At 43.5% G+C, this 16843-nt stretch overlaps 1 protein-coding gene across 2 annotated transcripts; it reads left to right on the top strand.

Moving 5' to 3' along the window:
• Positions 1 to 58: 58 nt before the first annotated feature.
• LOC118431807 (centromere protein C-like) lies at positions 59 to 14196 on the top strand. 2 transcript variants are annotated; one of them, XM_035843180.1, is made up of 13 exons: positions 59 to 277; positions 946 to 1007; positions 1168 to 1250; positions 1490 to 1551; positions 1715 to 2163; positions 2448 to 3687; positions 3899 to 4276; positions 4501 to 4654; positions 4814 to 4984; positions 5340 to 5549; positions 10425 to 10568; positions 11003 to 11178; positions 12891 to 14196. In XM_035843180.1, the coding sequence occupies exons 1-13, from the start codon at positions 227 to 229 to the stop codon at positions 13059 to 13061; spliced, it is 3351 nt and encodes a 1116-aa protein (XP_035699073.1). In that variant the 5' UTR covers positions 59 to 226; the 3' UTR covers positions 13062 to 14196. The 2 variants fall into 2 exon arrangements, with proteins under 2 accessions (XP_035699073.1, XP_035699072.1); XM_035843179.1 differs by having other exon boundaries at positions 59 to 283.
• Positions 14197 to 16843: the final 2647 nt, after the last annotated feature.

Genomic DNA, 16843 nt, shown 5'->3' with positions numbered 1-16843 from the left:
GTTGCATGAGAACCAATCAGAGCTTCGTATAAAGAAATCTGCATATCAAATAGCCAATCAGAACTTAGTATTTGAAACGAGGCTGTCTTAGCGGCAAAGATGAAGCTGCCGTTTGGCGGTCATTCGTGTTTTTCCTGTCAGTGAATTTTGATTGAGTTTTGACGAATTCCGAGTGCTTTCCAACTCTGTTTTCTCATATATCGTGGCCTAAGCAGTAGGGATCAGCATGGGTGACAAAGGACGCAGTGCCCTACGCCCTTTGCACAACACAGGCGAGGCGATGGTGAGTTTTGTTGTCTTACAGTTCCCTCCAAAACTTCCAAGATGGCTTCGTATTTTGTTGTGAGAGTCCAAGACGACAAAAGACAACCTGATAAGACACCCTGAGCAGTCGATGACGCTTAAAAGTATTTTTTTGTGCCTGTTGAACAACAACAACTGTTGATTATATGCGAGTTTTAGCATTCTATGGTTTTCGTTATACTATATAGTAGGCAGGGTAGTGCATTTTAGTACATAGTAGGGTGGCGATTCGTGAAAGTTGGACTTGGAGGGCGTATGTATTGTACAAAATAAATATGTAAATATGTGCGTGTAAAATATATAGCTTATTGCAGTTAGCACTCATACGGTATACACAGTACACCCTTTTCTGAATCTTATACTAATGTATAGCTTCCATTATAATCAAACCAAGGTGGCCTAAATTATAAATTTATTTATTTATTTATTTATTTATTTATTTATTTATAAAGTATAAATATATCCACACTCCACAGATTTGTAACCATTATGCACCACCAAAAATTAAAGTTTGGCATTTGAAAATATTAGTGAAAGTCAGTGTCCTCTTTCGTTTCAATTTTACTTATTTATCATTAAGATCATGATTGACAATGCCCTTCAGTATATATGAAAATGAAATGTTATGTTTCTATGTTGCAGGGAGAAAGACGTCAGCTCACCAAAAAGATGTATGCATGGCAGAGAGATCCCAGAGTTGGGCGGTAGGCTATATTACTCTTTCTTTCACCTATGTCTGCTTTTTTTCCAGAAAAACACATATGTAAAATTGTACGATTACCAAGGTTTTTGTTGCCTGAAGCTTAGGTATAAACTTTTTGCTGTTTGATCAACTTACTGGTATTTTCTTGTGTTTGTCCCCAGACGTACAGGTATTGTTATGAAGAAGGATGTGAAGAAAGATGCTTACGGCTTTGATGATGTGAATGATTACTTCTCGGACACAGGTATGTATAATGAAAATTTCAAATACATATTTGTGTTTATTTTTGAGACATGCTCTTTCATTGAGTGTTGTGGATATACATGTCAGTCCATGTAAACTATTGAGGGCTGTGCAGGTATAATCTTCACATATTATAGAATGGGAAGGTGTATTATTGCCATGGGAAGTCCTCACTATGCTATACATGACCACACTTTCTAGATTAGTGATCATCACTTTATTTTTTGTCTGCTTTTACAGAGAGTGAGGAGAGTATTGCCATCAGTGAGCCCTCCACCAAGAAGCACCCCAAACCCAAGAAGGTGAGTGAAAGTTTTTTTCCGGCATATTGTAAAAGCAGAGAACACTTTGCTGTGCAATATGCTAGCACCTTCCTTTGATTAATAAAAAGCTTGAGTTATGAATTAAATGAAGTAGTTTCTCATAGTATCAATTCAACGTCTCTTTTGTCTTTTTGATGTCCAGGACATCAGACCTAGGAGGATGTCATCGTTTTCGCCCATAAAGCCAGACACCGGGGACTTGTCACGCACCTCTACCAGTCCTGCTGTCAGTCCTGCTAAGGACTCTGCTCCAGTTGATAACCCTGACCCTGCTGTAAGCTCTGCCCCTGAAGAAATCCCTCCTCCTGCTGTGAGTTCTTCTGTTATCAGTCCTATCCCTAGTCCTACTCCTATAGAGAACTCCACCTCTGCAGATAGCCCAGCCCCTGCTCATTCTGCTGTAAGCCCTGCCCAGTCAGATTCTGCAGGTGCCATGCCAGAAGCTAGTCCTGTCTCGAACCATGAAGTCCTGTCGCAGAGCGCAGACGTGTCCTCCATGAACTTCACAGCTGATGATTCAGGATCCATCAGTAAGATTAGCAGCCAGAACCCAAACACGGTCGTCAAACCTGTGGCTGCTCTCAAGAAAAGGTAATAAATTTTGCTTCTTCTTTGGTTTATACAATATAATAACTGTTGTGTCAGCATCATAGGGCAACTTTACACAAAGACCAGTAGACTCAAGTCTATCAAGGCTTTGACTTTAGAACTTAGCATAAAGCAATATATGATCATCCACTAGGAGATTGTCTGTTTTCCTTTCATTGAAAAGATCATGCCTAGTTGGAAGGTGTTTGTTTGCTTGCTTCTTACTCCTACACTCCAGATGTACATTTAGATGTATTTTGAATGTTTTCTTTTCTGTGTCATTTTAGACTTACTTTTGGAGGGGCAGCATCAGATTCTCCTGACATCACAGCCCAGAAGGAATCAGTCAGTACCATAGAAACAGCTTCCAGTGACAGGGAAGCAGTTGGAGAAGTAATAGAAGCTGTGGTTTGTGAAAAACCAGCCAAGCAGACAAAGAGGAGAAGCCAGAGAAAAGGGAAGGCTAAGGCAGTACCAAAACCAGCAGAAACTACAGAAGAAGAGATAACTCCAGAGGAAGAGGGAACTGGAGAGGAGGAGAGAACTGAGGAAAAGGGAGCTGCAGAGAAAGAGGATGATGTTCTGGCTTTTCCAGCCAAGGAGGCAAAGAGGAGGAGCCAGAGAAGAGAGAAACCAAAACCACCAGAAACTACAGAGGAAGAGAGAACTGCAGAGAAAGAGGGAGCTACAGAGAAAGAGGGAGCTGCTGAGAAAGAGGGGGCTGCAGAGAATGAGGCAAGACAACAGAGGGAAGTTCTGGCTGAAGATAGTGAGAGGGATGGTTCAGGAAGGACTGTACAGCAGGAGGAACAAAAGGGCATTTCAGCAGATGGAGCCAACAAGAAACAGAAAGATCAGAAGGAAACGGTCCCAAAGAAGGTGGTTCAGAAGGTGAGAGGAGTCAGGAAGCAGCCTCTAGTGGTCCAGATGGTTGATTCAGATGATGATGATGATGATGATGATGCACTTCTGTGTTTGAAGGGATTTAGAGTAAACCTGACCAACAGACAGAACACTAGTGCTGAGAGCCAGGCCACTAAAGAGCCAACTGCAGGTGGGAAGAGAAGCAAAAATACAAGTCAGCAGCCCTCAAAGAAGGCAAAAGGAGACAACCCAAATGATGAGACAGTCAAAAACAAGAAAGCAGAACGATCAAGAAAGAGGAAGAAGAACAAAGCGATGGATTCAGAAACCCAACCAAAAATGATAAATGACACAACACAGAGCATCAGTAGCCCAGAGAAGAGACGGAAACGATCAGAGCCTCAAGAGTCAAGGATGGACACAATGGTTGATGATGCACACAGGGAGGGACCAAGTGCCCCAGTGCAGGAGGAGGCAGGTGACGAGGACTCTAACAGCTTTAACAGTGGTCCTCAGGACTTTGTGCTGCCCTCGGATAGAGAAGAGGCAGAAGATGTGGAGATTCCTTTCCAGCCTTCCCCGAGGATGTCAAACAAGAAGAGGTCTCAAAAGAGAAGAGGGCGGAAAAATCTCTCTTCCCAGTTCCTAGATGAGAGTAGTGAGGTGGGTATTGTCTTGTGCTATGTTTTTGTAAGTCTGTTACTGTAATAATTACATGCACTTCTGTCAGTGCAAATCCAATTCAATCCAATTTGACATTTCAAAATTGTTTTTATTCCATTATCTGAAATGTTTTCTGTGTATCTTCTTCAATCCTGATTCACTTTTAACTCCCTCTTATTTACCATCTACTTTTTCATATTCATATATTCAGATCCAGAACTCAACTACAGAAAATCTAGAAGAAAGTACAGGACCAAAGAGAAGAAAGACCGCCAAGGCCAAGGAAAGACGTACAGTTCCTAAGAGGCCTGGAAAGCAAAGGCGGCAAGTCAGTCCTGTGGAAAACAGCAACAACGACAGTCTTACTGTTGAGGAGGATCTGCAAACGTCAGATCTTAGTTCTCAACCTGGACAGGAAAGCTCAGCAAGCGATGGTGAAGTGCGTAAGAAGAACAGAGGGCGTCCAAGAGATCTTAGCTCTCTACCTGCACAGGAGAGCTCAGCAAGTGATGGCGAAGTGCGGAAGAAGAAGAGAGGACGTCCAAGAAAAGAAATTCAGTCTGCCCGAGCCACTAATGAAAGTAGCGAGGTCAGTGTTTACTGCTTGTTTCTGTTACTGCATTAGGTTCTATGAAATATGCTGTAGAACTGCTTATCAGTCCGTAAGCTTGAGTTGGGGGTGCAATATAGGTGGACCAGGACTTGAGCTACTTTTGTTTTCTTTCACAGATTTTTTCTTGCCTTCCTTCAATCCTGGTTGTATGCTAAGCTATTTGCTTTACTAAATCTTCCATCACACATTCCTACATTCAGATCCAATCAGAAGCAAATGTGTCAGCCAGACTTGAAGACAACACAGAGCCGAAGAAGAAAAGAGGCAAGAAAAGTGCCAAGAGGCCAGGAAAGCAAAGACGGACAGACAGCTATGACCACAGTCTGTCAAATGGTGATGATGTCCCTGTATCAGGTATGCTAACAGAATCTGTTGGACTGTTCTAGACAAGAAATTTTTTACTGTCACAGTGATAGGAGAAATAGTAACTGAAAAGATACAGTATAAGTTTCCCAATGGCAGGCAGATAAATGACCCTTATTCATGATGAATTTTTTCCTCAATCCATTGCAGCTACACCATCACGGTCGATCCTGAAGGGCGGTAAGAACTACACGCCGCGATCTTCAACCTCCACACTGCCGCGGGCCTCCGTCACGTCCCCCAAACACTATGCTGATGTCACGGTTTCTAAGTCAGCTGCAAAGAAAGCGCCGGCTGCTGAAGCCAGACAGTTGCGCATCAGTAAGTAACTTGTAACTTGGATGCTAAGAACAGGCCTTTTTCACGATGATTTTCAGGGGGAAACAAGAAGTGTGAAATAAATATACATGTAGCTAGGATATCTCATATATTATTTGATCACAGTCTGGAATATGGCTCATAAGTTTAAGATCTCAAGGAATGACCTGTTTCTCTGATATTTTTGACATTCTTTTTCAAACAAAAATAGCTATATACATGAAATACTGGTTAAGTTATCTTAGAAACTTAAGTGGTAATATCAGTTGTCACTTGAAAAATAGCGGAGTTTGTGACTTTGTATATGACTTGCAAAACGGTGAAGAAGTTAAAAGCCAACTCTTTTCATTCTTTGCAGTTTCACCCAAAAAAGACCACACGCCAGGGGTGCGTAGGTCCAGGAGAAACCGCATTCGTCCTTTGGCATGGTGGGAACACGAGAGGGTTGTATACGAGCGGAGAAACTCTGGCCGTGTTATGGTGGACGTCCAAAAGCCAGAGATCAAGGACACTGGACGAAGGCCCAAGAAGACGCAGATAGCAAAAGTGCATGGTAGACCCAGGAAAGGTATTTGCATCTGAAAACCACTTCCTTGTTTTAGGAACAAGAGACCTGGAAGGTGAAAGAAAGCACAAAGTATGTAGTCTGCCCCTGGAGCGTCCAAAAAAGATGCAGCAACATTATCCTTTTCCTGACAGTCGTTCCCTAATTGTAGGGCCCTCCTTTGAGTAGACCAGCAGCAGTATAATAAAAAATGGATATGATGAGACCAAAGCTCCTCAGATGATAACGAAAAATGCGTCAATCATGATCCTTGGGACAGTTTCAGTTTCAGTTTATTTATTTTACCAGCAGTAACACTCAGGTACATAACAACCTGTTTTTCAGGCAATGCTGGGTAAACAAAAATACAATTTAAAACTTTGCAATATTACAATAACACATACAATAGTGCATAACCACAAAACGACATATCAAAACTCACAATTTCACTTGTCATTTCCATCTAGACCTCACAGTTCCTTGATAAACTTAACCAGTCCCAGAGTCTTGCGGTGCTTCAGTGACAGTTTGTTCCACAGTTGGGGGCCAAAAGATTTTAAGCTTCCCTCGTAGCACTTCAGGCTTGCTACGGGACAGTTCAACTGGTGAGGGTCCCAGTCAGCGAACATTTTAACAGCCGTGCGGGTGCGAGCTCTTATAGTTGGTGGTGACTTCCACCTGAACATGTCAGATATGTACAAAGGGGCTTTTCCTCGTACAGCATTGAAAACTGTGGCCAGACTGATTTTTTCCGCCCGATTTCTCACCGACACCAACCCCGCCTCCGCTAACAGTTTACCAACTGGGACATGATCCCGGAGTGTGTGGCCTGTAATCATCCTTGCAGCTCTAAACAGCAGCCTGTCGAGTTGCAGCATTTGTGTTTTCTTGCCCTGTACAAGGCTTGGCAACCACGCCGTGCCACAGTAGTCCAAGTGCGACAACACCAAAGTTTGACACATAGTATGTAATATTTCTTTTGTTACGTAGGGTTTTGCACGTCTTATTGCACTGAGGCCACTGAATATTTTTTTCGTGATATTTGTTATGTGAGCTGACCACTGGAGCGATGGGTCTAGAGTGATGCCCAAATATTTGAAAGTGTTAACTTGCTCATAAATGTTAACACCGTCTGTGATCTGAACTGTTGTCCCAACATGTCTCAGCTTCTGAGGAACCCCGAATAGCATAGACTTTGTCTTGTCATGATGGAGAGAAAGTCTATTATCAATTAACCAGTCTGACACTCTCTTCATATCCTGGGAAACTGCCTCTTCACACTCTTTCATCGTGCCCGCCGAGTAATAGATTGCGGTGTCGTCTGCATACAAGTGTATTTTGCATTTTTCTAGAACCTGTGGCATGTCGTTGACATATAAACAAAACAGCAAGGGACCAAGTACGCTCCCCTGTGGTACCCCGCAGGTGACTGCAGCCATCTCTGAACATTGACTTTGCAGACTAGTGCATTGTGAGCGACTAGAGAGGTATGATGTAAACCATTTTGTTGCATCCCTATCAAAACCCAGTTTCTTGAGCTTACTCAACAGAATGGCATGATTCACAGTGTCAAATGCTTTGCGTAAGTCTAGGAAGAGAGCAACTGTGACCTGGCGACTATTATTGGCCGACCTAATATCCTCCACAATCTTCAAAACTGCAGAGGCAGTACTGTGGTTTCTCCGAAACCCACTTTGGTATACCGTGAGAAGGTTGTTCTGGGCCATGTAGCGTGATACTTGGTTACCAACGAGTTTTTCCAACACTTTGGATGTTACACTCAGTACAGAGACAGGACGGTAGTTGGCCACATTAGTTCGATTACCGGACTTGTAAATGGGTGTGATCTTTGCCGTCTTCCAGTCACTAGGGACTTCTCCCGTGGCAAGTGATAGGTTAAAAATGTGTGTCAGTGGTCTGACAATGACAGGGGCGGAGTCCTTGAGCAGTTTTGAGGGGATATTGTCCAGCCCAGTGGCCTTCTTTGCTTTCAATCTGAGAAGTTCACTTAGCACTGTCGATTCGTCAACTGACTCAAAGCTGAACTCTGTACTAGGCTCCGGTATGTGTCGGAGAGGATCTTTCTGGGAGGTTGGCATACTATCGGCAAGGCTTGTAGCACAAGTTGCGAAGTAGCTATTGAACTCTTCAGACATTTCGCTGGGGTCCGATATATTGGTACCGTCAGGTCTCGCCAAGTTCTGAACTTGACACTTCCCTTTGGATTTCCCTGTGAAGGCGTTAATAATTTTCCACATGAGGCTTTGATCTCCTTTCGCTTCTGTCACAGCTTCAGCAAAGTGGATTTTCTTTGCCTTTCTGACTGCTGATGTTGTCTGGTTCCTTATCACCCGGTAGACCTCCCAGTCTTTTCCCTCCTTGGTTTTGATTGCTTTGCGTCTAGCTGCGTCGCGTCGCCCCATCATGTTTTTTACCCTGTCCGTCATCCAAGGAGCAACAGTGTTGTTATCCCTCACTCTCCTCTTGCACAGCGGAGCGAATTTGTCAGCTACATTCAGGAAGATATCCTTAAAAGCATCCCAAGCATCCGTTACATCAGTGCAGTCTAATACTGTATCCCAGTGAACTGACTTGAGTCCATCAATAAAAGATTGTTGGGTGTACTGCTTGTAAGACCTGTATTCACACCAGCGTGTACCACATGCCTCTCTTCCTGCTTGTGCACAGGCCAGGATAAGGTTGTGGTCCGACGGTCCCCATGCCACACTTGCACTTGATCTGAAGCGGTCTGGGTTTGTTACAAACATATTGTCAATACACGATTCTGTGGACTCAGTTATGCGGGTGGGTTGAAGTATGATAGGTACTAACTGGTACAATCCCATTAGGAATTCCACAGATGACAACGCTTGGGTTGATTTTAACAAGTCTGAATTGAAGTCCCCATGATTATGACATCTGCATTTTCTTCTTCAGCAGTTGCGTTGAGTTTGTGTACAAGTCCTTCTGCAGAGTCCCTCCATTCAGAGCCAGCTTTGGGTGGGCGGTAGATGCAAGCCAACAGAGTTTTACGGGCCTTGTTTGGCTTGATGTCCACACAGCAAACCTCTACGTCCGCCTGCTCAAGATCATGTCGACGCTGGGCTGGAATAGTCTGTTTGACATATACACCCACACCCCCGCCATGCCGGTCCCTGTCTTTCCTGTACAAGGTGTATCCGCTAACCTCCACGAGAGTGTCTGGAATGGTGTCACTTAATCGAGTTTCAGTTAGCCCTAGTACATGTATACGGGTATTCTTTAGGAGTAACTGCTGGATCTCATGTAGATGTCGCGAGAGAGAGACCACATTGTAGAAGGCGTACACCAGGCCCTTTCTCCAGTGAGGCAGTCCATCCACAACTGGGCCAGGGTTTGGGGCAATATCTCCAGCCAGCAGTAGTGTGGTACAAACAAGAATGTTAACAGTTTGCCTACGCCTGTCTGTACAAGTAGTTGACGGTGCAAGAGACCTTACTCCGAGCAGACCAGGGTTGAGTTTTACGAGGTTGGGAGTCTGAGTAATCCATGTTCCTGACTCTGCGTTTACAATGCTAGTACTCTTATCCCATTTTGGGAGAACAACTGGCCGTGGTAACACCGCTAACAGTAGTATACTAGCAAGTAATGTCACAGGAAGACCAATGGTTACTGCCCCCTTCACAACACGACAAACTCCTTTCACAGCTAGCATGGTCTAGTTAGTGCTACTTGCAATCATACAGGAAAACAATAACAGATACACGGTAGTTCAAAGCGTATTGCACAATTATTTCTACAGCTACTGCATGCGGTACCGGTGCTAATTTAATTAACGTTACAGCTTGAAGTTCGGCAGGGTTCTTTGACTAATTTGCATACCAATACACAGCCGGAAATTAGGTACCACTTTTACGAACAAGAACAAATAATACAGCTAAATTTAGTCTACGGTTCACAATAAATCAGAACGATGTGACATCGTCTCATATCGCATCACAAATGAAAAGCAAAACTAGCTGAACATTGCATGGGCATGGAGCGGCGCTGTCTGAGGCGCAAACCTCCACCGACAGAAAACGGGTGGATCCCGGTCTGAGGACTGTTTCCTCTCAAATGTTTGTTGAATAAAAATCACGAACGGCAGAAATAGCACTGTCAACAGCCAGGAAAGGTTTGCCAACTCAGACAACTCAACTCTGTCGCCAGTCCGGCGGTAATGCAATTAACGTTTCAGTTTGGAAACCAGCAAGTGTCTTTGCCTAATTTGCATACCAATACACATCAGGAATGCAGCAAACTCTTTACGAAAAACAACAGATATTACAGCTAAATATAGTCTACGATTCACAGTCAAGCAAAACAATGTGACACCGTCTCATATCGCATCACAAATGAAAAGCAAAACCAGCTGAGATGGCACGGCTCAAATACTGCCCCCCTCCCCAATCGGAACGTCAGTTGCGATGAGGTTGGCCCGAAGGAGAATTTAAGATAACTTTCAAGTGCACAGAGATATAATGAGCAAAAAACAAACCTCCAGTAACAATCCTCTACCCCAACTAGCCGAGGGTGCGGACCTATGTTGCGCCGTGCCACTCAATCTGTAGACGGATGGACCAAGATGGACGCTTCGAAGGTTGGCGCAGATTCACCAAGATTATCAGTAATGGCAACAAACTGACAGAAAGTAAGAGTACGGTGCGCTGAGGCGAGCGTACTAGCAGTAAAAAGGTGAAAACTAGGGAAAATGGCAATGTATAAGTTAAATTAACCACCGAAGAAGATCTGGATGTTCTCTAAGAAATTTAGGTAGCGGCCATCTTGGACCAAACCATCTCTGGAAGTCACTGACAAGTCCTTCATAAAAAAATTATTTACTTCTTGTGGCAAATAGATATATGTTTCTTTTTTCCCCAGGAGCCTCCAAGCCCCAACAGCCCCTCCAGCAAGAGACAGTTCCCAACGTGTCTGCCCACATGGACGTTCCCGGGGACTGGGAGGAGGTGGAAAACCCCATGATCCCTGTTGTCAACCCAGCAACTAGGGAGGAGATACTTGTAGGTAAGCAACAGCTCTTTACTTGAGACAGATCAAGATAATTAGATGGCTGCAGTGAATGTGGACGTGATATCAATCCATTTTAGCTCACTAAAGAGCTATTCTTCCAATGGTTACGGAAAACAAAATATACAATATTTACAATTTACTTGTACTCAAGCTGTACATGTACCAGGGAAATCCCCCTTACTCTCTCTGACAATCACAAATGAACAGTAGACTGACCACGGCTCAATGCTTCTTCCTAAGGACTGCAGCCCTTTCAGGTAGCGTGCATGTCTGGTGAGCAACACAGTTGAAATTGAACTCCTGGCTTCTAGCTCCAGAGGCAGGGCCGCTAACCACTGGACTATGCACTCTACACCTTAAAGCCTTCAGCATGGCTTTCTCTTGCACAAAGCGATTCGGATATACCTGTATTGTTCTGATTTTTCCAGATTGCGTGAAAACGTCCAGCATGTTTGACTTCCGTGGGCCGCAGGGAAAGGCAGCGGTGGAGGAGGATGGCATCAAGGTGTGTAAGGCTCTGCGGCAGCCTCAGTTTGGGCTGGGACAGATCATCCTGGAGCCAAAACAGGAGAAGGGCACACAGTTCGTCAGGAACGACACACTGGTAGGTGATGGGAGGGAATAACGCTTGGCACTATTTTGGGGGAAAATATGCTGCTTTGGCTCCCACTTATTTTTTATTCACATAGTTGTGATAGACCTCTTAACTGTATGGATGTTTTCTCATGCTGTCTTGTCCCTCATCCTTTTTTTTTTCACAAATTTTTGAAGCTGGTGTGTTACGCCGAAGAGCGATTATACCGGCTATATAGATACAGATATAAATGCCTTTATTCTGAAAAAGTCAAGTCTATGTACAGTGTTCTCACCAGGCCTTTTCAGCATAGCGGGCCGATACGCTGTGGGCTGGAAAAATGACGCTGTAAAAAGCCCGCTACGCTGTATTTTCACCCAGCGTAGCGGCAAAAACTGGAAAAATACCGTAGTAAAAATGCGAAAGCACGTGCCAAGCACGCGCCTCCGCTGTTTCAGGAAGTTTCAGCTCGAAGGGAGGTGTTTTATAGCACCCCGCGTACCGCTATCTCGCAGCCCCCACCCAGGACCGCCCCTTGCGCGGCGTGCGTTCTGTACTGTAAACAGAGAACCGGCACAAAACTTGTAAAAAGTTTCGGTTCAAGTCCGGTTAAAATCGGAACGGCAAGAAACGCTTCTTGGACTTGCACAAAAATAGCACTTGTATACATTCCCTTTTATGTTGCAGTATACTTGTAAATCATCTAAAACCTTCCAAAGATCGAGAAATTTGCGTTGAGAAATGACGAAAACATCGTGCGTGCATGCAGGCAGCTAGCGGTAATGGCGGCGAAAACATCGTAAAATCTCGCAAAAAATTCTCGCGAGATCTGATGCGTCTCTGTGACGTCAGGGGAAGCTAGCGATCTCATTGGTTTAGGATAAACAACAGCAACGACCGCCATTTTTAGAGCAAATTTTACCGTATTTTACCCCGAAAATTTCTGCCTTTTTGGAGATTTTGCGGGCCCAAAACTCATATCAAAAGGAAGCAAAGGTATTCTTGTTGTTTTTACGTCCAACACCTCTTATGTGAACGCATTATTCGTCCGCCGATCGCGAACTTGAAAGTCGGCCGGGGATTCCCCGTGCCGAGCACATGTTTCTGCGTGTTTTGTTCTGTTTACGATGAAAAAAAATACGATGGAAACAGAGACTGTCAAAGTTGTTTATCTAGAAAAAGTTGGTGACAAACCGGACAATATTTATGAGTACTGTTGAGCTGAGTAAAGTTTGTTGTTTATGAGTTTTTAGTTGTCTTTGATGCTTTGACTCAAAGTATCGTTACGTCAAACTGCTACAATTATCGTAGATATGCCCCTAAAAACTGATACAATAAGCCTTCTGAATAGCCTAAAATGCAAGAGCTTCAGGGGGGCTTCGCCCCCCTGGGGCCCCCCAAAGGGGCTCTGCCCCTGGACCCCGCCGGGGGCCTTCGGCGGCCCCCGAACCCCTGCCCTGACGCTGTGAAAAAATCCTGGTGAGAACACTGATGTAGCATTCTGTTGATATCCTGAAGATTATGATCTGATCCCCCTATGGCTATGTTAGGGTACTAGTACTAGTAGCATGTGTAATGGACATGCAATGTACTCCAGCATGTTGCAAATGATGTCATTCAAACATAAGTCATGACCAAACTACTGGTGATGCATTCTTCCAGAAGCCAGTAGTTGGCCCTTCAGAGCTTCCATTTTGCACATGGTGCTGTGACATGTATGGTAATTTCTGTGTCTCCCCCAGGCCTATGTTGTGATGACAGGGAAGCTGGCAGTGACGATCCATCGCTCCACCGTCATGATGCAGTCTGGAGACATGTTCCTGATCCCTGCAGGAAACACCTACAACATCAAGAACCTGCGTAAGGACCGTGCACGGCTCTGCTTCTGTCAGATCAAACCCTCAGCACAGTAAAGCTCACAGGCTGTTGTCACATCGGACCCGTCCTTACGTCACAGCACAGAAGTTTGCTTGTTGGGATGGAAAATAATTTTACCCCATCCATCCCAAAAATGACAGGAAACTGTTGAAAATGTACTTTCACAAGCTTAAAATGACATATTTAACCAGGAAATTCCACCAGATTGGCTCCCAAACAATGAGTGGGACAGAAAAAAATTTAAGCTGGAGACAGCCCTGGTACAAATACTTCCATTTTGCAGGCCTGCAGATTCATGGGAGTCCAGTGGAAGCATTACTAAAGGGACAAAGTTTTAAACTAGAGATAGTTCATTATGTACTCATAGTAGCTTAGTTTTTGTGTTATCAAATGCAGCAATTAATGATATTTCTAATAAAATGCATAGCATTTGAAGACAGCCAACTCGGCAAACATTGACTATAATGGCGTCTTTGGAATTGGGAGAGTGACCAGAAGTTGGCTCTAAAATTATTCCTATGAAGTTGTATAAAGAATTTTGGCTGTTGTTTACTCTTATTGTATATAGTAACATACAACATAGACTAGAATACTATAAATGTAGATGTTGTTTGAAAAGTAGTTTTTTTTACCTTTACCCTGTTATTTGACCCCATAATAATTTCCAATGGGGTGCCCTAAAGCTACATTAGCAGGGTGAGGTTAAAGTTAGCACTGTTGTGTGAAAAATTAAAAAAGGTGGGGTGTGTTTGATAATGTTTGTATCAAAGAAGGTGTCTCGTATCATTTGGAAGTGGAAATAAAATAAAATTTACACTGATTTAAGTAGCCATTTTTTCAGTCTAGATCCTTGTGTTTCCTCTGATGATTTTCATACACATGTCCTTTTTCATTGTGCTCTTGATCTACATTGTCTTCTTGACAGTATTATGAGTACTTATGATAGAAAGCAAATGACAAGTATCTGTCATACTAATAGCATTGCAGAATAAGTGTGCTGATGCATTCTGTTAGTTTTTAGTCTTCTAATCTTAGATTCAGAAATAGCCACAGGCATTTCACATGTTTTCCTTGCTTTCATGCCTCATGTTTACTGCTCTTTGGTAATTTTTTCCCTGGGTATGTCACAGCATAAGTAACATTAACTTTCACTAAAGCTTATGTTACTTAGTTCTTGTTGTGTGTTGTTCTAATTGACTGTTAGCCTCAGATCACAACTTGAATAATGTCACAATTCTATTTTTATCACACTGGAGGTATATCTGAAGCAGATTTAGAGAGAGATGGTAGTTTGATTTTAGCAACGTTTAGAGTTGGCATTGGTGGTATACTGCAAAGGGATTGCAATTGTCATTTGGGATGGTGAGGTAAAGCCAGTGGTCCCGTGTATGAGGGAACTTCAGGCTAATGCCTAGGTTACACATAGCCGAATTTGGCTCCCGACTCTCTCCCGACTATGGTTTAGGAGTGATTCGGGAGCTATTCGGCTGTAGTCGGTTGGCGTTCGGCTGAGTCGGCTGTCGTTCGGCTGAGTCGGCTGGTGTTCGGCTGCCTCAGCCGAATGTTTTGAAATGTTCAAAACATTCGGCTCTGAACGGCGGGTCTGGAATGGGTCGGTTGGTGGTCGGCTGGTGTTCGGCATGGTCGGCTAGTGTTCGGCTGGTGTTCGGGAGTAACTCAGCACACTCGTTCTCATTGAAATGTCGAAAATGGCATTTTTTGGGTCGAAAAATAAATCGGCTTTATTTTCAGTGAAAACTACCTGATTGTTTAGGAAAATTCCTCTTTTAACCATAGCCAAAAAATGGCAACTTATTATTTTCGGTCCCATTGGTAATACATTACAGGGCAGGTAACAAACGTTACCGGTAACGTTTGTTACAATAGTAAACTTTACCCTGTTTTCTTCTAAAGGACTTACCTTATTGACGACATCATTTAGGTATACGTGGATGTCCCAAGAGACATTTGAAAAGTGGGTACCTTTTTTACACCAAGTCAAATAGAAAGCTTAGATAGCATCGAACAATGGTAACGTTTGTTACAGTCATTTCTGTACAACATATTGTTAAGCAAGGTGGGATACAAATAACAGTCAACAACCCTTTCTTGTTTCTTTAGGAAGCCAGAAAAACTGCAGCGTCACAAAAACGGTCATTTCTAGTCTAATACGTGGATAATAAAACCGTGGCAACCATCGTACTCGTGGTGGTAACGTTTGTTACAGAATCTGGCGACAGGCATAAACCACCTCACACAGCCTCCAAGATCAGTGACAGGAGCGATCTGACGTGATCGGGCAGAGGGCCTTGGTAGCTGGTTTCACCTGCCGAACAATTATTCTGGGAACTGAATTGTTACATTTTTGGCTACTATTTGAATTCTTCGTTTCTTCTCAGGCGACAGCCATTTTTTAGGGTGTGAAATCCGATCCGTGGCTATAATAACCTTCTAAGCCATCAACCAATACGAATGTTGTTGTGCTTCTTTTGTAAAACATTACAGGGGTTATGGAAAAATGAAGGAACCAGTGATGTTGTCTATAATTTTCTCCATATCAAGCCGTAAAGTCAGGCGACAGCATTTCGACATTTAAATGAGAACGAGCCAGCAGTCAAGTTTTAACTGCTTAACCAAGCCATAAACACTGCTAAATACTCCCAGCTTGTTTCCAACCTACTAACGATTCACCCCAAACCCGTAGACAAATCTCTGCTAACTCAATCCCAAGAAAAATAACTATTACCAGGACGTAGGCAAATCACCCCCGCACTTCACACGACCGACATCCAGACGAAAACAAAAAGAAACATAAATACCATATTAGAGCTATCTGTGATCCAAATTTAATCTCTTTGTGATGTTTAGATAATAGAAGAAAGGATTATTTTGATTAAAAATAAAAATGGCTAATTTTTTTTTTAAATCGCTGATTATGTCCATTTCAAGTCGTAAGAGGGTTAGCAATCGGTTGGGAATCAGTCTGGAGTGATTCGGCAGTCTGCGGCTAGAGGTCGGGATGGTTGGTAATAGGTTAGTTAGCATTCGAGACACAGTCGGGAGTAAGTCATTTACTGGTCGGGAGATGGTTGGGACTATGTGTAACCTAGGCATTAAGCCTCAAACGTCAAACCCAACTTATTATAGACAAGAGTAAGGGTGACGTGATGTGTTTGGCTAAACACGTGAGCTGTGGTGAGGCTGCGTTGCCCTACTAGCCAACGAAAAAACGTTTTGCTTCACTTTAGTCTAAGGTTCGACAGGTTATGCATGCCTCTTGACTTCAGCTAGGTGGCGCTTTGCCAAATAATATCACTAGCATTACCATGCCCTTCGCATTCACGGACAAAGGAGCCTGAAGCCTCCATACATTTAATAGCGTTGAACACCCAATCACCCTATGTCCAGCAGTAATCGTTGTTAAAGCTATCAGGTAAAGAGGTAAATGCTTTCTTGCATTTCCATGTCGTAAAATCGTAACGTCCCAATTTGCAGTATAAATATACAGACTCCACACTTATTACTCATGTATTTGTTCTTAGCAGCTAGGTTTATCCACAGTCATGCCGTATCCGATAACACAGTAATCTTTATATCCGGACGGACACGTTGAAGGAAGCTGAAACAGGTGGTTGCGTCAAAGCGACGTCTGGTGGGGGTGTGGGTGATACCGCGTACCGTACTTCTGCCAGGCGGGCGAGGAAAATGCGAAGTCGGCCAGTGTCAAGCGAAATTTCTGTCCCTGCCAAATATTTCCCTCGATACTGCTGCTGGGTTTCCAGTATATCTGATTGGAGAGAAGTACGTTACACACGTG

This window comes from Branchiostoma floridae, chromosome 15 (assembly GCF_000003815.2).
Source record: "Branchiostoma floridae strain S238N-H82 chromosome 15, Bfl_VNyyK, whole genome shotgun sequence".
NCBI lineage: Eukaryota > Metazoa > Chordata > Leptocardii > Amphioxiformes > Branchiostomatidae > Branchiostoma > Branchiostoma floridae.
This window is presented reverse-complemented; position numbering and strand designations above follow the sequence as displayed.

Bases quoted from the DNA above. Each gene is read 5' to 3' on its own strand.
- LOC118431807 (XM_035843179.1), top strand. From the start codon at position 227: ATGGGTGACAAAGGACGCAGTGCCCTACGCCCTTTGCACAACACAGGC. The intron at 284-945 runs GTGAGTTTTGTT...TCTATGTTGCAG, and splicing joins ACAACACAGGCGAGGCGATG to GGAGAAAGACGTCAGCTCAC. The intron at 4,985-5,339 runs GTAAGTAACTTG...CATTCTTTGCAG, and splicing joins AGCCAGACAGTTGCGCATCA to TTTCACCCAAAAAAGACCAC.